Here is a 26,408-nt window from a genome sequence, read left to right on the forward strand (position 1 = left end):
CCAAACTGAACTCACGACCCAACTAAAGTCACATAAACATGGATGGTCAGGAAGCTGTGAACAAACACACAGCAGAGCCTGCTTGTGCAAAAGTGAGCACTGGATGAGCAACATAGGAAGAGTTCTGGAAAAAGACGATAGAGCAAGAAAGGAAAAGAGGGACAGACTGTCCCCTTCTCTCCTGTCACGACAAATTTATAGAAGCTGAAAAAGAGACCACAGATTGACTCCTGCTTCATTTCTTTTAATGGATGTGATACTTTATTTTTTGAACTGATTGACCTCAGTGATACTTCTTGACCTCAGTTTTTAAATTCAAAGGTGATTTCCCTTGGCTGAAAGTAAACCACAAGTATAAATACAAAGTCTCACTTGATCATGTTTGATCTCACTGTCTGAGTGAGTGAGTCGGGTCTTTCCAAAAGGACACTCTGTATGGTCTGTACAGGTCACCAGCGTCATGCAAGACCTACTCAGCATTTGAGTTGTAAAGTGCATTTAATTCTCTTCAGTTATTGTAAATGTATGAGGAGAGCAGCAGAAAAGAAGAAGGGAAAGTGTGTTGATAGACTGCACTTTCATTGACCACAACCAGCAGATGCAGAGGAAGGTGAGTAAACACAATTGGATTTACTTTATCATGTCTTGTTCAGTTTGACCTTTAGTCATCTGTTTAGATATTCGGTATTTTTATCTTCTTTCTCTTACTCCTGTCTCCTGACTCTGGTGTTTTTTATGTTTTAGTCATGCAACTGCTACAGCATTTGGTCAATGGTCAAATTTACATGCGGATGCTATTCTCATAATGCAGAGGTACTTTCACGGTAACTAGATCATGAAAGCTTCCACATGTCAGCTTTGAGATGATCTAGCTTTTTTCTTTTTAATTATGACATGTTATGTGATATCACACCAAGGGGATACATTATTTGATTAATAATAAAACAAAACAAAGATTATAACCTTCTCGCTGTCAGTTTCCTCTTAGTAAGTACACAAACTCAATACTTTTAGGGGGGCAATTGCCTAAGAAATGAATGCATTCAATGAATGCAAAAATACCATTTCTAGTTCTCTACTCAAGATGGAGTTGTAATTACATATTCTAAAATAGACTACTGCAATAAGTGCAATAAGTGAGGTACTAATAGTAGTTTAAAAACACTATTGAACTTAATGTTGTTGTGGCATGAATGAATGAGTCCAGTCCAGATTTGTACCATATGTGACTCATAAATAAGGTTTCTGCAGAGATCTCAGATGTCCAGTTTTATTCATGTAAAGATTCAAGTAGAGAACCACTTCAAAAGACGAATTTCTTGCTAAAAATTCTCCTGCGAAATAGTCTCTGGTTCAGTGTAGAAAGTCCTGCTTTAGAAACTTTGGTCATTATGCAGAATAATGTACCGGTGCAGTCTTATATAAACATAGAGACTTTTTGTGTCTACAGGAGGAGCAGACATTTGGTGGGGCAGCCATGTCACTGGCAGCAAACCTGAGCTGCCTGCAGCGTGACAGTGGTGGAGTGGAACGTGAGGCGACATTGGCGATGCTGGAAAAACAGCTGATCTGTCCCATCTGCCTGGAACTCTTTAACAAGCCGGTGGTGATCCTGCCCTGTGAACACAACCTCTGCAGGAAGTGTGCCAACGAGCTCTACCAGGTCTGTGAGACAACACACATTTGGCCACTAGATCACTATATACTACAGCTGCAGATGGACAGTGGTTCTAGCTCTACAATCACCTCTTTTTTCTTTCTTTTACACACTTTCTCTGTCAAATGAGAGTACTGCATTGTAAAAAAATATCACATACACTGTTTTTTGTGCATGTGTATGTTAGTGTGTGTGTGCATGTGTATCTTTCTATGGTTGTGTGGACTAAGTTATTTTTAATATAACTGGTTGTGGTGGTTATGGGCTAGTAAAGGCACTTTGTGTGTGAGTCTTTGTCTATACTGTAAGTGTGTGTGTATCAATGTATTTGTATGCATGTTAGGACCACATAATATTGGAAAAAACTGAAATTGCAGTCATTCACTGCTATATGAAAAATACTGAAATGTTTACCAAATTATGAAATATCTTTGAATTATTTTGAAAAAAAAAGTCTGAATTGATTTTTTTCTCCCTCTCTTCTGTGTCCTTCTCCCTTCATTCACTCTTGGATAAATGCGTCAATCAGTGCTTCAAGCAGTGCTCAAACATGCAGCGTGGATATGGTGCAGAGTTACTTCCAAGCTAATTAAACCATAAAGCAACAGTATGATAGACTAAATGATTAAAGCAACACGAGAAGGCCTCACAACTATCTACTTGCACTACTTACATGTTTGTGTATCACTCTTCACTTAATGACTGCAGATTTTAGTTTTTTTATTTATTAAACTGAAGACCTCTCTGAAGGTTAGGACAAGGGCGTAAGAATGAATTGTGTGTGTGTGTGTGTGTGTGTGTGTGTGTGTGTGTGTGTGTGTGTGTGTTAACAGTGGATTATCAGTGTCTAAAATGGGACATGTTTGATGTTTAACTGGTTCGTTGATGTAAATCCCCTGCCATGATCTGCATTTATTGCTATTGTCCCCCCTGAGTGTGTGTGTAAATTTCGACCATGTTGAATTTAATTTAAAGAACAATCTCACAATGAGATAATTTCTTATTGTTCTGGAGTTTATTCACTCTTATTATGGTCTACAGTCTTGTGAGTAGTCTGGATGTTGTATAGGGTAAGAGGAGCACCTTAAAAACACACAACAGAATTTTTTTTTTATGCTATACTGAACTGATTACTATGAGAAAGAGCTGAAAATAGGTTACATCACATAGTATGTTCCTGTTAACATTTCATAGGCTTCAGATACAGACAACACAAAGGGAAAACAAGAAAACAAAAACAGAAAATACTGTCTGCATATTCATGTCTACATGTGGGTTTTTGCATGTTTGTGGTACGTGACATGAAACCTTAACCCCCACTCTCATGTTCATGTTCATGACCTGTGACTCTAAGAAATCTGTCCTGTAACCTCACACATACATGCAATAACAAGATTCAGTTCCTGCCTTCACACTTTAGACATGCTGATCGTTGATAAAATCTCTCAGTCCCCAACTTGTTAGGAAGCATGAACAAGTTCAAAAGAGTTGCATTTACTATAAATGACATTTGGTAGATCTGATAGAGATAGATTCAAAGAATGGCTAATAGTGGATGGACACTATACTACAGTTCCCATAATGGAACTTGATCTTTAATAGTTTCTCTTGTTCTGTAAACACCCATGCCTTTCAACAAAGTAAACAAGGGATTTCATGGTTTTCAAAAATATGAACCAGTTGTAAACATAATGTAAGTTTTATTTTTCCAACTCACAAATCAAAAAATATTATCTATAGCCCAAGATCTTCTTTGTGATACAGAGACATTGGTTTGTTTGTCTATTTATTTTATACCATTCATCCAGATCAAAGTGTCGCTAGATACTATAGTCCTTAAACCAATTACTGGTAGATTTGGCACTGTGTGCTGGTGCCAAGTCCTGTTGGAAAATATCCATAAAGTTGGTTAGCAGCAGGAAGCATGAACTGCTCTAAAATGTCCTGGTATACAGCTGGGTTGACCTTGAACCTCAGAAAATACAGTGGAGCAACACCAGCAGATGACATGGCACCAAAACATCACTGACTGTGGAAACTTTACACTGGACCTCAACCAACGTGGATTCTGAGCCTCTCCTCTGTTCCTCCAGACTCTGGGACCCTGATTTCCAAAGGAAATGCAAAACTTACTTTAATCAGAGAACATAACTTTGGACCACTCAGCAGCAGTCCAGTCCTTTTTGTCTTTAGCCCAGGCGAGACGCTTCTGACGCTGTCTCTTGTTCAAGAGTGGCTTGACAAAAGGAATGCGACAGCTGAAACCCATGTCTTGCATACGTTTGTGCGTAGTGGTTCTTGAAGCACTGACTCCAGCTGCAGTCCACTCTTTGGGAATCTTCCCCACATTTTTAATTGGGGTTCGTTTCATAATTCTCTCCAGAGTGCGGTTATCACTATTGCTTGTACATTTTTTTTCTACCTCATCTTTTCCTTCCCTTTGCCTCTTTATTAATGTGCTTGGACACAGAGATCTGTGAACAGCCAGCCTCTTTTGCAATGACCTTTTGTGTCTTGCCCTCCTTGTGCAAGGTGTCAATGGTCGTCTTTTGGACAACTGTCAAATCAGCAGTCTTCCCCATGATTGTGTAGCCTACAGAACTACAGGCCTTTGCAGGTATTTTGAGTTAATTAGCTGATTAGAGTGTGGAAAAATCCTTTGTTTGTATTGGTCTTAAGTAATATTCTAATTTTCTGAGATACTGAATTTGGGGTTTTCATCAGTTGTCAGTTATAATCATCAAAATTAAAAGAAATAAACACTTGAAACATATCAGTCTGTGTGGAATGAATGTATACATTATACAAGTTTCACTTTTTGAATGGAATTCGTGAAATACATCAACTTTGTGAAGATATTCAAATTATTTATATTATATATAAATATAATTTATATTTATATTTCTGGATGCACTGTATGTACCCAACTGTGAATATACAACCCCAATTACAAAACAGTTGGGAAGATATGTAAAATGTAAATAAAAACAGAATACAATAATTTCTCATCAACTGAAATTCTATTCACAGTAGAACATAAACAACATATCAGATGTTGAAATTTTTACAATTTCCTGGAAAATATTATCTAATTTTGAATTTGATGGCAGCAACACATCTCCAAAAAGTTGGAACAGGGGCAGCAAAAAGGCTAGAAAAGTAATAGCTGCAAATCAATAAAAATGGAGGAGCTTTTGACAACTAATTAGGTTAATTGGCAACAGGTCAGTAACATAACAACATTGCAGACGTTTTTGAATGTAAAGGTAGGCAGAGGTTCACCAATGTGTGACAAACTGCGGCTATATATACAGAAGAACGTGATGAATGTAGATGAATATAACTGAGGTGAAGCAAAGCACATTCTAACTCATCAGTGTTTGCCTTTCTACCAGCTCCTCTTTGAGTGATCTGTGTTTGATCCCTCAGTCAGGCCCAGCAGCAGCTGAGGCTTACTAAAGGCTGCTATATATGGATGCTTTACTCCTCTAACCTTCCATCCACCTCTCTCAATTAATTTGTCCCTTTCTTCAGTCCTCTGTCTGTCTCTTAGTTTCCTGTTACTTCACTTTTGGGTTTCATATTCTTTTGTGATAATAAGTCTTGCCTTATTAATTAACCTGGTTCACTTGGTCGCATTTTTGAAATTGTGTAGCCAATACAAATGAATCCCTAATACATTTTACATTTACATTTAGTCATTTAGCAGATGCTTTTATCCAAAGCGAATTACAAGTGAGGTACAAGGCAGCAAAAATCTATGTCAAGGATACAATTGTGCAGTTCTGAATGTGAGCACACTGTTCAGTAGTGATTAGGTTAACTAGTGATATTTAACTATCTTTAGAGGAGAAAATAAATTGTAAAGCAGCACCATGAAGCATTCTTCATGAATTCACTAAGATGTGTTCCTGGTATGATTTCTGGTGGAGAAAACAGTGAAAATATTTTCTAAATTATATATTGCTGCTAAACAACAGAACACTTTTTGCTTCAGGAAACATATAATCTTGCAGTCAATATTTGAAGGCTGCTCTTAAAGTAGTAAGTCAACATGGAACTTGTTGAGTTATTTTCTAAATTAATTGTATTTTTAACAATATGCATACAGACACGAAAAACAACAATACAGTAAATATTTTCTAATAATGTACAGTGTCTCTGTCAGTCTGCAGCCTTGATTAATGTATCTTTATTTGAATATTTCACTATGCTGTAGACCACTTTTGGGCAAATACACCTCACCCAGACTCACAGCTCTAAAGGATGACATGTTCCTTCTTTTCAAAACACTTGGGTGAGAGACATATTCTACCAAATGCTCTGAAGTCACCATAAGTTTGTACGACAGTCTGAAGCCAGCGGGAGTCAAATGCACATGTGAGATGAGTCTCAGGCAGAATTATGGTTATTCAGATCATTTGAGGCAATGTTTTGCCTCAAATGCCTTTTGCCTTTGCCTTTTGGTAATAAATTGGTGAACTTTTATAATTCCCAGCATAGCTTCACACAGCTTTGACCTGACACAAAAAGCAATCAACTACAGAGGTTTGCTCATAGTGAGTCCACAGAGACTGAGTTTGGTCTACAGCAAATTTGTGCTGTTATGTTTAGTTTCTGTGCTCATATCTTCCATGAACAAGTTCTCATAAACCCACTATGCACTACACAGCAGCCGGACAAAGCCCGATATTGTTCTCAGCAGTTGGTGAGGAACAACCAGAGAGTAAATACCAGATAGACATGAACACATGATGTCTGCTGAGTTGTCCTCCATCTTAGTGGCTAAAACTGAACTAATGCAACTTAACTCGAATTTGTGACACCTATGACTAACCTTTCATGCATTTTGCACACATGTCAAGTTGCATACTATGTCACCATTAACAAACAGAGTGCATGTTGTGTTTTAAAATACATTCCCCACTGTGATGTACTAAAGACAGCCATGTGTGTGTAAGGTCAACAGGGGTCTCTGTGCTATTTTTACTTTATTTGGAGACTGTGTCAGTAAACAATAGTTACTAAATGTGTGTGTAAACACTGGATGGTGTATGTGGGATTTGCCCAGTAACCCATCCTGAAGCAACTCTGGCTTCACCCTGGGAGACATTTTACACATTCTCTACTGGTGACACTGACTGATGAATAATACTCCTGCTAATTATTATTTACCAGCATACAAATGTGTATTAAAACAACTGTGAGGTGTTGACAGATAGATGGAAATTGACAGCTGCACTACAGTAAAAAAAATATCACTTTTTATGTTGATTAAATGTTTTGGGCCTTTCTGTCCAGCCTTCCCTCTTCCAGGCCCGGACCACCATGCTTGTGAACAGCGGCCGTTTCCACTGTCCAACCTGTAGAAATGAGGTAGTGTTAGATCGCCATGGCGTTTATGGCCTTCAGCGGAACCTGCTAGTGGAGAACATCATCGACATATACAAGCAAGAAGTCAGCAATGCCCCAAGGTGAACTGAAATGAAAAGTCATTTCAAATAAATACATGCAGCTATTTCAGGAGTAATGTTTCATTTGTTGTTCTCTCCAGCCCCGTCCCTCCTCCTACACCTTCTACACCTTCCTCTCACCTGATATGCTCAGACCATGAAGGTGAGAAGGTGAACATCTTCTGTCTCACCTGTCAGGTCCCCACCTGTTCTCTCTGTAAAGTATTTGGGGCTCATCAGTCTTGTCAGGTGGCTCCTCTGACAGATGTCTATCAGCTGCAGAAGGTATAGTATATACTATGCTGTGTAGAAATTAGCCTTTACAGGATTAGACCGGGATCCTTCATGTTTAAGGACATAAAATGTACTTCATGGTACTGCTCAATAATCAAAGCAAAGTATAGTTGTTATGCTATCAACCTGCAGAGATACTGTAGGCATCATGGTCAGTGGTGGAAGTCCTCAGATAATTTACTGAAGTATTAAAAGTAGTAAAGTAGAAGTAGTAAAGTAGAAGTAGTAAAAAGTATTGTTAGCACAGTGTTTAAATATTGTTACAAGCAAAAGTCCTGCATTCAAAATGTTACTAAGCAAAAGCACAAGTAAACATAAGCAAGTAGCATTACCTCAAAAACTATTTAAGTACCAAAAGTGAAATTACTGTTTATGCAGAATATGTCATTTTGATGTAAAAATATGATATTGTTGGATTATTATTATTGATGCTTTATTGTGTTCTTCACTTAAATGTTGCAGCTAGTAACAATACAGCTAATTTTAACACCCCTATGGTAAATGTAAAGGTAAAGTACTTTATTTGTCATTATACATACAAGATGTACAATGATCCGATGATCAGATGGAGGGTTAGTCCTGTGCTGCTGCACCTAAGCGTGGAGCCACTATGGGCAAACCTGACCTGGTTCCTGACGTAGTTTTTAGTAATAGGGAAACCGGAGCACCCGGAGGAAACATAAGCAAACACGGGGAGAACCTGCAAACTCCACACAGAAAGGCCCTGTCTGGGGATTGAACGTGGGACCTTCTTGCTGTGGGCATTTGATAATCAACAGCTTTCGGCTTGTCCCTTCAGGGGTCACCAAAGCGGGACATATTCTGCACATTGATTTGGCATGACTTTTTACGCCAGATGCCCTTCCTGCTGCAGCCCTCCCATTTTTATTCAGGGTTGCCCTTGGTGGCTGGGCAGGGCCACACCTGCAAGGGTTGGATTCAAGCCCACTGCCTTCTGCATCCCAGCCCTATGCTCTACCACTGAGCCACCAGGCCCCCCTTTTTTTTTTGTGCTTTCAGCTTATCCTGTCAGTTCAGGGGCGCCACAGCAGATCATTTGTCTGCATGTTGATTTGTCTCAGTTTTTACCCCGGATGCCCTTCCTGGGTTATTGGGGGTTCAATGTCTTGCCCAGAGACACTTCGGCATGTGGTCGGGAAGAGTGGCTACCTCTGGAGGTGGTGTATATAAGAACACAAATATTTGATTGACATGCTCTCAATATTATTCAGACATTATCCTGCAAGCTCGCTAGAGCAAAATGTGTATTATGTGCGCAAGACCATGCTGCTGTGCCACAAATTGTCGTAAGAATTTAAAGAAAGGAAGTGGGCGTGTTGATGACATTCAATCAGTTGACTGTTACAGCGTATTTATTTTTTAGATGGATGGCTTTGATGTGCTGTAAACAAATCTGTTTCCCACAGCATATTTTTCCTATTGTGTTTTGTCTCCTGTATATGCTGACCCAAGAGGATTATGTACTTATCATTTAATTTACAGGCTTATGACAAGATGTTGAAGCCAGCAGTACAGTATGTCACAATGACAGCATTCTATAAAGAAATCCACTTAGGGATTAACTTCTTATTCAGTGTGACACTAGTACAAACTTAGTTGTTAGGCAGAGAGCTGCTGAAGTGAGCAATTTTGTTAATCGTAAAATTTCAGACTACATTTTTAAGAATAGATCCTAAATGGTGCTCTGATTTGATAGTCATTTTTGAATTAAACAAGTGCCTTGGGGTAGCTTGAATAAATTAGCAGAGAATGGAAATACTTAATTAAAATAAGTGCACTACTTAAGTAAATGTCTTAGCACTATAGTTACTTTCCACCACAGGTCTTGCTCTTGCAAAACTTTTGGAGGGAACTAAATAGACTTGGTTATTTTGGTTATTCTGGTTGCTCAGTGGTAGAGCATTGTGTTGGGATGCAGAAGACTGTGGGTTTGAATCCCACTCCAGCAGATGTGGCCTTACCTAGCTACCAAGGGCCACCTTCGTGCCGGTCCCCAGACCGAATGCAATGGGAGGGTGGAAGGGAGCAAGAAGGGTATCTGGCTTAAAAACTCATACCAAATCAATGTGCGGAACACAATCCACTGAAAGGACAAGCTGAAAGCTATTAATGCAGTTTTGGGTCTTTTGTTTGTTAGGATGAGTTGAGTGAAGAAATCAATTCTCTGGTGGCAGTTAATGACAAAGTCCAGGCTTTGATTAATGAGCTGGAGGAAACTTGCAGAAGTATAGAGGTAAGTGTGTGGGTGTGAGTGTGAGTGCTTTCAGGTGTGAGAATTACAGTATGTCAGATAAAGTCTCGAAACAAGTCAAAATGCTCAATGTTGCATTTAATTTCCTTTAGTTGAACTTCGACCCCAAGACATAAATTGACTAACTTAACTTTAAAACAAGAGGAGGTTGAAGAAAACAAATTCAACCCTCAAGGAAAAATTCAAGTACATGGCTAAAAATGACTCCACTAGAAATAGAAATGAGGTACTATGTACATACATGCTAAAGTATACATTAGGTACAAAAGTACCAGTGCTTCATTAAAAAAAATACATATTTGAAACACTATTGAACTTGATGCTGCTGATAGTATAAATGTGCAAGTTTAATCCAGATTTGTTCCACATAAATAAGGTTTCTGCTGAAATCTGAAATGTTCAGATCTTCTTCAGTTTAATAGCTGTACATATTCAAGGGTCTCTTCAAAAACCTGATGTCAGACATCAATTGAGGTTCTAGCCACAATTAAACTGTTTTCAAATCTTCTTCAACTTCCTGCTTTTTGAGCTCTAACTACTTCTGCATACTTTCACCGAAACATTTTGTTGCAACTTTAAACAGTGCTTTCAATAATATTATAATATATATATATAATAAAATATCATGCCTGTTTAGCGTCTCTTCTTCTGCAGTAAATGCTTAAACAGTTTTACTTTTTTTACATAAATTTCAATCCAGGTAAATGTCAGCACTCTTTAAAAATAACAATAAATCTGACACGCTTACATTTTGAGGTGACGCTGAGTGTAAAACTCATTTACTCTGCCTGGATGTAATTTACTTCATATTTTGTGAAAAAATGCAATATAAACACATGAAATTAATTTCTCTTTGTAGGAGAACAGTAAGACTCAGAAGCAGAGTGTGTGTGTCAAGTTCGACCACATGTTCTGCATCCTGGAGGAGAGACGCAAGGTCAGAGTTTCTTCCTATATCTAACTCCAACTTTCATTACTTTGCCAGTTTATTAAAAAGAAATATATAAAAAGTACAGTAAATAGTCTATTATTGCCTGTGTATTATTAGCAGAAGTACTGTAGGAGTAACACTGTAGTTGTAGTTATAGTTGAAACATTACTGTCAATATAATTTTTGCACCATCACCTCAAGGTGATGACAGAACAAATCAGCTCTGAGCAGGACGAGAAGACAAAGCATGCCCAGGGGCTGATGCGTTGCTATAGAGAAAACATGGAGGCCAACAGCAAACTGATGGAGAGAGGAGTGAGCAGCATGGAGGAGCCAGACATAGCTGCTTTTGTTCAGGTGAGCTGGAACATTGCTCTGTGTGAGCATGGTTTTGGTTTTTTTATTTCTTCAATTTAATTCAACTTTATTTATAGCTGGCTGTGACCTTCAGGTGCTCAGGTAGCACTGCATTAAAAGGCAGACACAATTTGAGTAAATTCAATTCAATTCAAGTTAATTCATATAGCACCAATTCACAACAAAATAATCTCAAGGCAATTTACATAATAAAGTCAAGACTGTAAAGATACATGGAACTAGAGATCAAACTGTTACATTGGGATGATATGGTATGGTCTTTGAGGTCTTTTAGATATTATAGAGCTTGAGCGTTAAGAGCTTTGTATGTAAGGAGGAGGGGTTTAAATTCTATTTTAGATTTTATTGGAAGCCAATGGAGAGAAGCTAATGAAGGAGAAATATGATCTCTTTTTTGGATTACTTCAATGGTTTTTACGGAGTTACTGGGATTTCCGTATAGTAGAGAATTACAGTAACTCAGGCTAGAACTAATAACTGCATGGACTAGTTTTCTTCATCACTTTGAGACAGGATAATCCTAACACATATACACCACTGCATTTTCATTAAATCTCTGTTTAATCATATTTTGGCTTAGTATGAATTTTGTCTGACAAAATTACTTTTTAGAACCCTATCTTAGTGTTCTCGCCTCACAGCTAGAAGGTTGCAGGTTAATGTCCTCAGGTGAGTGTGGCCAGGTATTCCCGTTTCCTTCCACAGTCCAAAGACATGCATGTTAGGTTAATTGCTGACTCTAAATTTCCTGTAGGTTGTTATGTGAACATTTTAGATTTCAGCAGAAAACCTTAAGTGAATGTTAGTGTGAATGGTTGTCTGTCTGTGTATGTCTCTCTGTGCTGGCCCTGAGATAGACCTGAAAACCTGTCCAGGGTGGGATGACAGCTGGGATAGACTCTTACACCCCCAACTGGTAAAAAAGATCATTTGTGGAGCACTTAGTAGTGACCAGTCTTTGGGTAAATGAGCTCCTCTGACCAGCCAACACAACACACTGCACACTGGGATTGTCCCAGACTGAGACAAGTCTAGACAGCGTCCTCCTCTCAGCTACAACATGCAGAACACAGCCAGTCCTACTGATTAATTTGTCTAGTCTATTAGTGTCAAGCACCATTATGTTGCTGCCCCAGCAGACTACAGCATAGGAGATGAAACAGACCACCACAGACTTTGGTATTGAGAACTGAGAAGCGGTATTGAGAATTGTGGAATATGTTGGTACAGACTACCAAATTTCTGGTATTGTGACTTCCCTAATGGTGTATTTGATGCAACGGGTGCTTAATTCTCTAAATGCATCTCTCTTTTCCCATTTGTCCTCAATCTGCCCTCAGAATTCAAGAGAGCTGATCACAGAGTGAGTATTGTGACAAGATATATTGTGTTGAAATACTCTATAATCATAATGTTGTAATAATAAGTAGAGCTATTATGTTTGTTGCCGTGATGGTTTTTGACTTTTCCTTCTTTGTCTCTTTCATTTATCCTTTGCCCCTCTCTCTCTCTCTTTCCTTTTCTCTCTCTCTCTCCTCAGAGTTATATTGGCGACAAGTTCCTGTCCAACTGAAACACTGAAACCAGGTCATGAGAATATGAGCCGTTACAGATTTAACTTCAGCAGGCAGGAGAGAGCTGTGAAGAGCATAGACTTTATTAAAGGTAAGAAGAGGGATAGTGCCCAGGAAACTACTTTGATAATTCGGTATTTACATAACACTTTTTACTTTCAAAACGAAGCATTTCAGTTATACACAAAAAAGCAGCAAGTAAAATACAGTTTCTATGTGAAAGCTGGACTTAACACAGAGAGCTGAATTCCGGAAAGGTAATATAAACTCTACTTAGGTATTTTGGGGAGGATTTCAGGTATATGAGTCTGATTCAAAAATAGGTACAATCTAAGGTACAAAATAACTCAAATATTACAGAGCAGAAAGAGTTATTGATGAGTGTGACTCTTGTCCCGTCTTTGTTTTACTAGAAATGGACTTCAAGACACTTGAATTTCTAAGCTTAATGTTGACCCCTGGCTGTGGACAATTACAGACCTGTCTCTCTTCTTTCATTTTTGGTCAAGAGCCTTGAAAGTTCAATTATCAAGCTTATTTCTAAACAACCTCCTTAACAGGTTGCAGGTTCACATTCCTGGTCAACATCCTTTCTTTGTGGAGTGTGCATGTGCTTTCTGTGTTTGTGTGGGTTTCCCCCAGGTAGTATGGTTTCTTCAAGAGGCCAAAAACTTACATGTTAGGTTAATTGGTGACTCTAAATTGCCTGTAGATGTGAATGTGAGTGTGAATGGTTGTCTGTCTGTGTATGTCTCTCTGTGTTGGCCCTGAGATTGACTGGAGAGCTGTCCAAGGCGGATCCCAGCCCCACATGACCCTGATAAAATAAGCAGATAATAGATGGTTTTAACAACCCCCTTTATGTTAACCAATCTATATCAAGATTAACCAATCTATACCAACCTGTATCAAGATTATACAGGTATGTATTGTAAAGCCTACTGTAAACCTACTGTACATGTAGAGAAAAATTAGCTGCTGTAGTTGATTTTTTTTCTAACCGCTGTATAGTCCATTATTTCAATTCAAATGTTATTAGAAAAGGTCATTAAAAAGAGAACTATGAGGAAATAGTGTTAAATTATCAGTTTCAATGCGTTATTCTAAGGTGTGACTGAAAAAGTGAGTGGGTTTATTAACATTTTGGGAAAAAACTGTTGAATCTAATAAGGAATTAAACTCAGTGTTGAGGCAGTTACTGTCACCATCTACATTAAAATCAGCCACTATGAAGACTTTATCTGTCTAAGCACTAATTTGGATAATTTGGACTGAAAATTCAGTTTTAGCCTGTAATCTAAAATTTTCTGATGCACACACTTTTTGAGACCTCTTGCAATTTATTGAATTAATGCATAAAGATCTACAAAGACCTGATTATCTAATATGTTTTAAACGGAGCTCCTAAATGTACAAAATGTGAGAATGTGTCTTATTTGTATTAACGCTGTTATTTTACTGTGAACGATCAGCATCAGCAGGATTTGTTGTCTCTATTCAGTTGGGAAGGAGGTTCCTGAAAAAACAGAAATGGCACCGGAACCAGAAGAACTCAAAGACCGCAACATCCAGAACATGCAGCCAAATCACCTTCAGGAAAACTCAGCCCAGAACCCAAAGTCTGATGAGGAACCAGTTAGAGAATTCATACCAGTACAGACATCCCCTCAAGTGGAAGTAGTACAGAGGGAAACACCAATACCAGCTCAGGTTTCATCTGCACCACATCTACTGAGGGACTCTGTGGAGTCTGCAGGAGCAGTTCTGCAACCACACACAGATGAACTGGACTTATATGATAGGGGATCTGTTCTAATGAAGAATGAGAGATGTGTAGCTTCTGATTCTGTTAAAGAAGGAGACTTCTGTGAAGGAATGAGCACACAACAGGTACAGTACCACACACACCCACACACATACAATATATCTATATCTATATCTATATCTTCTGTATATTTGCATAGATAGATAGATAGATAGATAGATAGAGAGATAGATAGATAGATAGATAGATATCATTTGAAAAACTGCTTTTATTTAACCATAAATCATCCTCTTTTCTTTGGTGTATTCAGTATAGCCAGCTTTAGTATATCTGCTCTTCATTAACCTTCCTACCCCTGGACCATGAAGTGGGTTCAGCTTAGTCTGGCTTTCTTCGGATTCTTCAGTGAGCCTAACATTGGTCGTTGTGGGGAATCTGTACCAGTTTGCTAGTTATTAATGACTATGGTGCAGGAGGAAGTGCGACCGTCCACCAATCCCCAGCTGCTGGTTCAATACCCAGCTCCTCTGGTCACATGTTGAAGTTCCCTTGAGCAAGACACTGAACCCCAACTTAGTTGCTCCTGGTGAGCGCTGCATACCAGCTCCCCCATCAATGTATGAGTGCGTGTGTGATTCTGAGTGCGAATGGGTGAATGAGAAGCAGTGTAAGCGCTTTCATTGCCAATAGGTAGAACAGCACTATATAAGTGCAGACCTTTACCATTTAACTGGCTCATGTGACTGAGGCGAGTCACTAAAACCATGAATAAAGCATCTTTTATCACATAATTAGAGATAAGAAATCATGCTGTTCTGTAGCTGCCTTTGTTACACTTACACTAAAAGGCCAAATATTATATTCTGCTGGATAAATTGTAAACGGAGTGGTCACGGAACAAGAAAAAGATCATGAAGAAACATTAGAAACAATAAACAAATATCAAAGTAAAGTTAAGATTATTACAGTAGTAATTTTGTTCTTTTGTGTGACGGTAAGGGATTTTTCTGAATTATTGTGAATTATTTCTGGATTCACAGTTGTGTGAAAATAGCCTTCAAAGACATCTTTAGATAATTCAGCTCCTGTACAGGTTTTTGAAGATTCCCCTCTTTTGTATGAGAACACCTATTATTATCCTATGGTGGCCTTAAATTTGACTCTGCAAGTTATTCTCCAAAAAGCTGTGAAAGCTACTGGTTAGTTCAGTAAGTTAAGGATTTGTTTTTGAGTTGATTAGAGTTAACTAAACTAAAACAGTTCAAACTGTCCATATGGCTTATTGATTGTCTTCCTTCATATATCAGTGTGAGGGAGGAAGCGCAGAAGGTGATGCAGGGGACTGGATGACACACAGAAAGAAAAAGGGAAAACAACATGGTCAGGATGAAGAAGAGGAGAAGTTCATAAAGGACAGAGTAGATACCACATTTTACCCCGGCTGTTACAAACCAAGCAGCAACGTTAGCCCTGCTGTGTCTGCTCCTGAGCCAGACCACATGATGTGCTCAACACAATCAGCTGGTGATTACCTTTCAGAGACCCGGATGGAAGATGTGGTCCAAGCCATGAATGAACTCCAAGTCCAACCACAACCGCCATGGAGTCAAACTGAGATTCAGATCAAAGACCAGGACATGACTTACCCCAGACAATCTCACCCTGAACCTGCCTCCGGCCCCCACCTAGAGCTACAACAGCTCCCACTATTCACTCAGCTTCACAGTAAACCATACTTTCCTATATCTCAACCTTCAGTCCACTCAGAAAACCACCCCCAACACTGGCTTCCTGTTTGTGAACCCCGGTCTCAGCCCCATTTGTTGCATGTTGAGTCACAGGGCAGTGCCTTTGCCGCTGTTCCCCATGTGGCACAAACTCAGCAGAGAGCAGGAGAAGCTGGTATGATTGAGGAGGAAAATGAGGAAGAGGAGGACATGCAGGGCTGGGTGTGCCTCCCTGGGACTGTGGACACAGGTTTAGGCCTGGTGGAGCGCCGGTTTGATTTTGGAGATGGTAGTCTAGCACGAATTTCTGATGGTAACACTGTGTTGTCCATGCAGCCAGAGGATAATAGTTCAAATAAAGACAGCTTTAAGCTCAGTGATGGAAAAGTGGAGGATGCAGAAGAGAATAAAGTGCCTGAAGAGGATACTTCAGGTCTTATTGGTGCTCTGCAAAGTAAGGTTTCTTCAGAAGCTGAGATGAGAGAAAAAGAGAACATTTGGCCCGATGAAACTAGAGAGTGGCTGGGGAAAGATCTCTGTGACTTAGAGAATGTTACTGTTGCTACGAAGGCAGACAGCTGGGGTAACAGAGATAAAGAATTGGAAAGTAGAAATACCTCCTTACAGGAAGAAAGAGAGTGGGGCTTTGAGGCTGTTGATTCAGGGTTTGCAAAAAAGAAAGATGAGTACGGAAAAGACGGTGAACAGCCTCAAGACAAAATACAAGGGTGCGATGCTGGAACAAAAGAGAAAATAACCTCCTGTGTCTCTCTCCAGGTCAGTGCTGTCTGGTTTGACCTCCCTCGTCGTAATCTTGCACCCTTCCCCCACCTGCTGATGTGGTTTCATATTGTCTTCTTCTCTTTTCCTTTTAGTTGTCCCTGTTTTTGATTTTGCAGTGTCACTTTTGCAACATGGCTGCAACTGCTTCACTACTTTCTCCTTAAGGTCTCTGTGCTGTCACATTGGGAGTTGGATGGAGGATGGAAGGACCAAGACAAATGTAGTCTTCCCTCAAATGAAAAGTTAACTTCATTTAACTTTAGTGAGAATCTCAGGAGCTTCAAATAAAATATATTTTACAATAAATCAAGAACAGAGCTTAAGTTGTTACGCTTTAAAATATAACTTGTAATTTCAACTAAAAAGGAGTCAAAGGATCCCCTCAATAAAAAAAAATGATACCTTGATGACATGTTGTGGCAAATATTGTCCTAGTTTGGTTGATGCAGATTTGTTCGTTTCTTTGAACGAAGAAGTTGTTACAACTTAAAAATCTTTTCATTGTAATGGTCTCTTGAATATTTATTTATTTATTTTTATTTTAATCAGTTTATTTTCAAGTTAGAACCACTCTTGTTTATTTTGATAAACAAGACAAACTAGAAATTTAAAAAGTTTAAAAACTTAGTTATAGGAAAGTTAAAATTAAAAATAAACATTTTATGTTTAAAATATAAATATTTGATATTTACATTAAGTTAATAAAAAAATGATCCGATGATTCCACAAAATTCCTGAATGAGAATTTATTGAATTTATTCATTTATTTACTTCAATTAATGCTCAGTAATCATCTATCCCATCAGTATAAATATACAGCGTACAAACCCTCATGGGAGCTATAGTTTTAACCAAGTAACTGTTATACCTTCTTAAAATAACACTGAACATAAACACAGTGATTCTGTATGTATACATACATACCTGTGTGTCTTGTACTTTTTCATAAAGCCTGATTAGACAGACCTTTTAGGAGCTAATAATGTACCAGAGGCTTTTGGTAAGACACGGAGCTTCAGATATCTGTACCCACTTATACAAATCTCATTCCAATTCAACTTTATTCAGTCAGTTATAAAAGTATAAATACAATAGTTCTATTAGATCAGTACCTTCCTCCTTTCCCCAAACTTCTTACATTCCCATTTATTTGTTGCACCATCATTTTCCAATTTTCTTTTTTCTTACTTCATTCCAAATTGTTTCCTTGTCTTTCCTTGTCACACCATTCTCTTCTCCATTGTCTCTCTTGTGTAATTTCCTGTCTCTCTGTATTTACCATCTCCTTCATCTCCCTGTGTGTTTTCCATCCCTCCATCTTTCTCCAGGCTGTCACTCTGCTCATCTACTTTTTGGCCTTCCTGGTCATCCTTCAGAGGGTTTGGGCTTACATCGGCTGTTTCATTTGTACGTAACACCAGCAGGAGACACATCCATCCTCACTGCTACACAACTCAGGTATACACACACCTGCTGGCTCCACCTGGGATTGTTATTCTGAACAACTTTTACTTTTTGAAATAAGAATCATCCAAACACTAACAAATGCTGCCATGAAAGTGATGCTGATTAATGGCTGGTGTGACATTATTTATTGCAAGATCTTGTTTATGAAACATCTCTCTAACTAAATGTCCTGTATTTTATTGTTTGAATAAATTTCACCAGCAACTTTTTCCAAAATGCAGCCACTGATGGCTATACAGGAAGGTAAAGGGATACAATAAAATGTGCAGTTATTTCTACAATTTCTAATTTCAAAAAAATTATACATAGAAATAAAAACGTCAGTAAATAAAAACAGAAATATAGAATCCTCACAGTTTTTACTGTAGTTCCCCTGTACACCCTATGTTTAGTCTTAGCTCTACTGACACCTTGTGGTAAAGCTTAGTTTTGGTTTAACGTAACAAAGTTAGTAACATCAGACTCCTTTTTTTCCAATAATCATTCACACACATATGCTTCAAACTACATGATCTATTGTTTTTGCACAATGCTGGAAATTTCATAAAATGCTAATAGAGCCTATTGTATGTGTAATTGTCTGCATCTTCACATATTGTTTCATGAATCCTGTGGAGAACTTTTCTGCATCTTATAATTTGAAATATTATTCATAAGAAAAGTTATCAAGAAATATATTCCTTGATAACTGTTCTCTTGAAAGTACTATATGTCAACATGTTTGGGGAAAATCTTTCTATATCATGTAGTTTATTTGTTATATTTGGGTACTACACAAGGAAATACTATGTATAAATGCTTATCAAGTCTTGCCAGTTTTATTTTAAGTATTCATGTGTCACCAAAACAAAGTGTGTAACACTCAGCAGACAAAGAGAGCCACAAACATCAAACTGCCCCTTACCGCATCTCCCTCTCGTTGTTTGAATGACTTCTCAACAAGAAATTTTAACAGCCACTTCATACAAAGGCTCAGGAAACCCCTGACCTAATTGGCTTCTAATCATATGTCTGGTACGCCTGTTCAACGTTTCTGAAGAACTGACAAGTTTTTGGGCAATTTGTCATTATTTTGGAAGTGTGCACCAACTCTTTTGAAATAAAACCATAAAGATGTGCTCAAAGTGCAACTGCCAGCATTATTTTAAATGTTTATCAAAAATATTGTATAACATGCATAGGAATTACAGCCATTTCTGAGGTTTACTGCTAATTTTTAGGACTCAAAGTATCTGGACAATTGGCAGCTAAGCAGTGAAGTGGGTGTTATTCACTCACCAACTCATTTACCTAATGAGATAACAGGTCTAGAGCTGATTTTATGTGTGGCATTTGGAATCTGCTTTTAATAATTACAACAACCACAACCGATTTCAACTGTCAAAATAAAAGCCGAGAACTGTCACTGCCGAAATGAACTATAAGTAAGCTCAAGACCATCGAAAAGTCTCGGACTCCACAAAAAGTTGGGGTGGTTTGAAACAATTCTTTCTCCAGTGAACAAAATGCCCATCATGGCAGGTGGGCTGATCAAGATCGCTTTCTAGAGTGAGACCAAGATCAATTTGTATCAGAAAAATGGGAAGAGGAGTGTTTGGATAAGGGGAGGAACTACTTTAAATACATTTGGACAACTAAAACTAGTGGTTAATAAAATTTATGTCATTTCTACAGGGCTCACACAATATATTTAACAAAGCTGTCAGCCCATTCTGACTGATTGATTTAAATAAGCGTCACTCTCCAGATAAGTGTTCCTGACTAAAAAAACATCTTGTGCCCCTCTTTCCTCAGATGGAGAGTAGGAGTCCTACTCAGATCAGTCCTGCTGTCTCCTTCTCTTGCTCTACAAGCTGCAGCGAGGCTCCTCGTCGACCCAGTTTCTGCTTCTCTTGGCTAAACCCCTCCAGAAGAAGAAATAGTGAAAAGACAAAAATGTTTGGAGATGAGGGTTGAAAGATGAACTTTTTTTTTTTTCCAGCTCAGAGCTGACCTGGGACTAAATACTTTGTTAAAACTGAGAAATGTCCTCCAGAGTCATAGTAGTTCTTTTTGTATTTTTAAATCCAACTCTATTTTATTCTAATTATTCACCTAAGTTGAATACACAACAACAATTACACAACATTTAATATTTTACTTAAACAAAACGAAACTATTCTGATATTTAGCCATTAAACATCCACTGTCTTGTGCTGTGAAAGTTTGTAAAAATTGAACTTTCATGTAGGCTAGACATAAATACCTACTGTAATGTTGCTGTTGCAGGTGATCTATAGTTATCGTTGTATTCCGTTATCAGAAAGTTGCCCACTTTGAGCTCTTTTGAATTGGTGACTTTAGATGTCATATGTGACCCTATGCTGTTTGGCACTGAGAACTTTTTGGCTTTTTAAAAAATTTGCAATCCCCACAGTGTGTCTTAAAGAGAAAAAAATCAAGCACTTTTTCTTTAGTGCTGGTTGTTAAGCTGGTGTCTGGTTTGTCTGATAAACAAATAAATAAAGACACACATTTTTGTCACCTGAAGTGTGTATAAGTGAATATGCATAAACCGTATTATTATTATAGTAATTTGCATCGTGCTCATGTACAGCTCAATGCAGTGGATTCAAAAGTTGAAACTGTTGGTAAAATAATAATAAATAAAATAAATAATAAAAAGTTTTTTATCAATAAGAGCACAAAATGAGCAAATATTCACAACTGTGAAGCTGTAATCAATTAAAGTAATTAAAGACAAATGATCAATCAAATTTTCAAATAGAGGTTAGGGACAAAGCACTGGCAAGGACATTTGCTTTTTCATACAAATAGGATGTTGAAAAGTAGCTATGTATCTAAACTCCAAACTGCAAAATGTCCCTACAACTGGCTATGACTTAATTTTAGGATACTAGAAAAAGATTCCTCAGAAATCTAGTTTCTGCAAAGGTCAAACTACATAACTTCCTGTTTGGAGGAAACGGCTGTATAACGCATATGGCTGGGGTGTCTGTGTTCACGCTTTAGTACTTTGGTGATTTTATCATCAGGAGCAAAATCTATTCTATAGCTCATTAAAGTTAAACCATATAGCAGCCAATATATTGAATTAGGGGAATTATGTTCAACGTGTAAATAAACTAGTCAAATTAATCACTGTTCAACCAACAGATGTACAAATTTAAAATAATATGCTATATACTATTATTTACTGTATTTCTGTTCTCAGTCATGGTTTCAAACAGCACAATGTTTTTGTCATATTTACCAAATGTAAGCAGACCTGGGCATGTTTAGTTAAAGATGAAACAACAATATTTCTGTAAAGCCCCCCATGTCTCTGTTAACCACTGTAGCACACACAGTACGGACTTCACTGCACAGAATTTTCACCTGTGAGTGGGTGTGTTGGTGTAACAATCAAGTATAAACATAATTTACATATGACATAAGTGATCCTGCAATTTAAACCGACTGTGTTTAAGCTGTGGAGTCGACCCATTAGAGATCAAGTCTACATGGCTCATGGAGGATATAGAATATGCAGTGTTGTAAGCAGTTTGAATGAAAATGAGAGAACACTATATAAAAAACATGAGATTTGACTTCAACTTGCAGAAAGTGACTTGTGAACATCTCTGCTATACACCAGTAAGTCCCAATATTAATACCTCTTTTCAAAGTTGTGGTGGATCATCATGTTGGCAATGATAGGGCTAGAAAAAAGTATCCATGCTAACCCCTGTCCATCACAACACTAATGCCACATCAACGCTGCCATAAAGAATGAAAAACAATATGTAAATTATACACCATATATTTTGTTTTATACTATTAGACAGACAAGCTCACTTTGATGTCATACATATTATGATCCTCTGGCAAAATTGACTCATTGGATCTACTCTTATTGAGCTTAGATTTGGACAGCTCTTCAAACTAAATGTTTGACCAGCCATTGTAAGGATTAAAGTAATTTTTGTGGTGTAAAAATCTGATGATGTGTATAAATCTTGAGAAAATAAAACCTGCACCTAGAGACTCTTCTCATAACTTCTATTCCCTCTATATGTTCATAGGCTAATTAATAATAAACTTATTAATAATAAGCTTCACATAGGCTAAAGTAATGGATCCATTTATTTATATGTTGTGTGTGTCCATTTCAATGCAGTATTATTTTACTTTAAGTCAGTATTTTTGTTTTATAATTTTTGTATAATATTTTTGTAAATAGCCTACTTATAAAAGGACAAACTGGCCGAGGTATTGGGATATATTTAGAAAGTCCAAACCGGATGTAGCTGTGTTATCTGTGTGACTTTATAGAGACGTTTATGCTGAGCTGGCTGTTGTGCTGTTCTGGGTTCTGGTTGTTCCTGTCGACGACTTTCTGTGAGTGGGAGTGACTCTACTTACAAAACCAGCAAGGTTTCCTCACGCCAAGTGGAAGGCAAACTGAAGCAGTCTGGTGTCCACGTTTTACATTAGTCGAGTTTAACTTTTAATATTAACAAAAACAAAGGAGTTCCAGCTCTGACAAATCGACGTCATGGACCCCGCCAGCCAAGGTAACGATAATTGTTAGCTTAACGGTAGCGTAAGGTTACGGCTTAGTTGTTTGCCAAATAAACTGCAAACAATTGTGACAAATTAATCTGGTATTAAATACCCAGCAGTTCATCATAGTGCTTATTTGTAAATGTAGATGTTTCATTTGTTTCAAAATAATAGTTAGTAATTGATTAGCCGTAAGTACAGGACAGGCCCGCCGCTGGTAAATGACAGCAACAGAAGCAGCAAGAGAAGAGGATCGTGTTAATAATGATACCAACGCCCCAACACAATTTTATTTGAGAAAGATGGCATTACTCTAATTAGGAAGGCAACGAGATAAACCCTTTGCGTTTTCCAAACCTGTCAGTTCTAAAGACACCACCCCAATGCTAGCTGAATAATCTAACAGACTAATGTAAATGTTAGCCAAGTCAAATGTTAGCAGTTTGTTTTGGTGCATTTCCAAAACGCAGCAACAAACCAGACCCCGATTCTTATTTCTCCCAGTATTACCAGTTATAGTGGTCGATAAACGCCACAGAAGACAACGTTCTTGTTAGCATGCTAGCGAACGTTACTGCTTGATCATTGTCGTTATTGACTGTAACATTAGCTTTAGCGTTACTTCCATCTTCAGCTAAACACAAAACTAAGTACACCTGGTAGCTCATTTGTAGTTTGTCTTGAGGCGAGTAATTTCCACCAAACAAATACTCGTGCTTCTGCTCTAACTTATTATATGATTCTGTCAAACCTCGTTTAGCGTTTTTGATTTTTGCATAATTGGTATGCCAAGCTAAAGCTAACACAGTCTAAGCCAATAGCCCAACTATCAAATCTTCCCTCACAAAGCTTTTAGTGTTTATTTTTTTGTTGAAACCCGCTGTATACACTCATTGATTCGAGGGTATTGGTACGGGTTGGAAGATGGAAGAGTGGTTTCAAATAACGGGAGCAGCAGTAGTCATACTGTTAAACAAAACTACATATTGTAACATCCAGAATAACTTTACATTAAACCATCTTTTATTCCAGGTATGATGCACTGTATATCAAATAAGTCATTTATATAGGAACTACTATGAATTAACTGAACTGCACATTAAATAAGACTGAGGCAGCACTGAAACTGTGTGCCAGAATTACGTTTCTTGTTTTTTCATTCTAAATTCAGGCCATTAAAGCTGTAAAGTCCTGCAGGGGATGCACCGTGTCAAACAGCACTGTAACCCATATATTGTTGTAGTTAATTACTGGGATGTATTTGCATGTCATGTTGTATTAGGCATCCTGTGCCCCATGTCTGACTGATACATTATTCTGCTATCAATATTTTATATGTCAAACTTCTACCCTAAAGACTAACATAAACAAGTGTAATGTGCATTTGTGTTTCTTAATTTCATAATTGGGATAACAATATAAAAACACAACCTATAAAGGTCAGGTTTGTTATAAATTAAAATCAAAGACTATCTGCATCAGCATGAAAACAGACTATAGTTCAATGCATTTTCAATGGATGAGTTTGTAAGTGAGTGATGTAATTGTTATCACAAACATACCTCTCTTTACAGATTGGATAGACGGCTAACTTATCACATAAAAGATCTTTAACCTCTACGTGCAAATGTCCTATGAAAATTGAAAAGCTGCAGAGCTAGGGTGATGACAGAGGACATTCTGGGAGGTGTAGGAATTATCTAAAACAGTTGTGAACACAGTATGTGAGATTGAACTAAAGCCTTGACTTTTTGACTTTTCTCATTTTTTGTGATGCTATGTCTTTTTTTTTTTTTTTCTCACTGCTGTTTTTTCTGTGGGCTTGTCTGAATCGTTTTAGATCAATATATTTTGAAGGAGTAATTCCTTATGTTTCTTGCCAGGTTGTAAACATGTTATAAGCTGAAATTGAAACACACAGTCTCACGTAGCATAATTTACAGATTATCATGTTCTTGGTTTATGCAACCCTTTTGTCCCTGTGTTACTATTGACTGTTGTACTACTGTGTCTTGTGTTGTGCAAGCCCATGTCACTTGTGTTTATGTGGTTAATGCAAAGTCACAAAATTATGGTGATTTGAAAAGTTAAGATTTTATTGTGAAACACTTAAAAGTGAAGTGAAATATTTTTTTCTCATGTTGCCTTTCCCCTGACATGAAAGTGGGTGTGTATATAAGAAGTGTGAGATTAGCTTAGTGAGGTTCACCCACTAAGTAAATAGTATTTGAATGTTAGATTAGAATAGCATTAAAAAGTGTTTCAGGCAGTCGGTAAAGATTCTAGGCCTATAGTCTCTTCCCAGTCTAGGCTTCTGTGTGTGAGTGAAAAGCTTCATCTAAGAAACCACTTTTACCACTCTAGCTGGTCTTAGTATGTAGTATCCAATAACATCTTTTATTTCTTTATCTGTTCTTCTTACCCTTGTCTCACCCCTCTCATTCTTGTTGTCTCTCTGTCATAATCTCAGACATCAACCTGAACTCTCCTAACAAAGGCCTTGGTGTAGAACGTTCTGACAACCTCTCCGATGTTCCAGTGGAGGGAGCAGTGGGGACCTCCGCTAACCCTGCTGCGCCAGGTCTGACAGATGAAGAAGCTGAGGAGCTCCACATTGAGCTCACTAAGGTAAGGCCCAAGATGTTCTAAATTGGTAGGTGTTTACAAGTAACTATAGGTTGGTCTTATGTTTTGTGTAGTCCACAATACACACCTCCAAAGTGAAATCAGAACTTCTGTTTTGGATCAAAACAGTTTTGATCCAAAACAGATGTGCATTATTGCTGGTAAACTTGTCTGGCTAAGGACACACCTTAATGCAGTTGCATTTGAGTCCCTTGGGTTATAGCTATAACATAAAAGTGTGTATTTGTATTTCAAATTGTGCTATAAAGCATATATTTTTCAACAACTGATGTAATTTTAAAAAAAAAAGCCTTTTTCTTAAACCTATTTATTTCCAATAAAAATAGGAATGGCGAACTCTTTAGCTGGTGCTAATTTGGTTGTTACTACCTCTTTTTAGAGATTTGGGCAAATGAGAACTTTGATGTAGATGCTGAGTACCTTTTGTGTTTCTTACAAGAAAGTTAAAAGGAAAAGAGCTGAATTTTGATGGAGCAGTGAGAATGGAAAGAAAACCCCAAGTTAATCTATTTCTGGTGGATCTGCTGTGTTTTAGGTTGAGGAGGAGATCAACACTCTGCGTCAGGTTTTGTCAGCCAAAGAGAGACACGCCTCAGAGCTGAAGAGAAAACTTGGTCTTAGCCCACTCAATGAACTCAGGCAGAACCTCACAAAGAGCTGGCAGGATGTACAGACCTCTAATGCGTATGTATGAATCAGATAATAATCATAATTACATTCATATTTAATAAGATGCTAAACAAAGCTTTGGGTCTTAGCTAGTTGAGGTTTTGGTTGACTGGTAAATTAGCAACAACACTTCACTTCGGAAGCTACTATACTGAGTATACCGAATAAGATTTAAGCATCTTTTAATTTTTACCAAGATAAAGGGATTATTTAGATAAGAGTTTGCTCTGAAAATTCTTATCGGTGT

At 37.8% G+C, this 26,408-nt stretch overlaps 2 protein-coding genes across 32 annotated transcripts in view; both read left to right on the plus strand.

Annotated features, from left to right (window-relative positions):
* The first annotated feature begins 50 nt into the window (after window positions 1-50).
* On the plus strand, window positions 51-20,824 carry LOC137140122 (uncharacterized). 4 transcript variants are annotated; one of them, XM_067528239.1, is made up of 14 exons: window positions 51-610; window positions 745-813; window positions 1,451-1,663; window positions 6,959-7,131; window positions 7,212-7,395; window positions 9,563-9,658; window positions 10,536-10,613; window positions 10,809-10,964; window positions 12,326-12,348; window positions 12,526-12,650; window positions 14,061-14,449; window positions 15,632-16,828; window positions 18,163-18,292; window positions 20,096-20,824. In XM_067528239.1, the coding sequence occupies exons 1-13, from the start codon at window positions 599-601 to the stop codon at window positions 18,247-18,249; spliced, it is 2,802 nt and encodes a 933-aa protein (XP_067384340.1). In that variant the 5' UTR covers window positions 51-598; the 3' UTR covers window positions 18,250-18,292; window positions 20,096-20,824. The 4 variants fall into 4 exon arrangements, with proteins under 4 accessions (XP_067384340.1, XP_067384342.1, XP_067384341.1 ...); XM_067528241.1 differs by lacking the exon at window positions 9,563-9,658; XM_067528240.1 differs by lacking the exon at window positions 745-813.
* A 1,786-nt stretch (window positions 20,825-22,610) lies between these two features.
* tpd52l2b (tpd52 like 2b) overlaps window positions 22,611-26,408 on the plus strand; it is a 22,660-nt gene continuing 18,862 nt past the window's right edge. For 8 of the 28 annotated variants that reach the window (XM_067526141.1, XM_067526142.1, XM_067526144.1 and 5 more), the window contains exons 1-3: window positions 22,613-22,857; window positions 25,317-25,474; window positions 26,028-26,176. In XM_067526141.1, the coding sequence (XP_067382242.1) occupies window positions 22,839-22,857; window positions 25,317-25,474; window positions 26,028-26,176 (326 nt within the window). In that variant the 5' untranslated portion in view covers window positions 22,613-22,838. Of the gene's footprint in view, window positions 22,858-25,316; window positions 25,475-26,027; window positions 26,177-26,408 lie in introns of all 28 variants that reach the window. The other 20 variants (XM_067526152.1, XM_067526154.1, XM_067526161.1 and 17 more) reach the window with 7 other exon arrangements.

The sequence above is a fragment of the Channa argus genome, chromosome 13 (assembly GCF_033026475.1).
Source record: "Channa argus isolate prfri chromosome 13, Channa argus male v1.0, whole genome shotgun sequence".
Taxonomy (NCBI): domain Eukaryota; kingdom Metazoa; phylum Chordata; class Actinopteri; order Anabantiformes; family Channidae; genus Channa; species Channa argus.

Coding starts and splice junctions, on each gene's coding strand:
- LOC137140122 (XM_067528239.1), top strand. Junction 7,132..7,211: donor GAAGTCAGCAATGCCCCAAG/GTGAACTGAAAT, acceptor TGTTCTCTCCAG/CCCCGTCCCTCCTCCTACAC. Junction 16,829..18,162: donor CCTCCTGTGTCTCTCTCCAG/GTCAGTGCTGTC, acceptor ATCTTTCTCCAG/GCTGTCACTCTGCTCATCTA.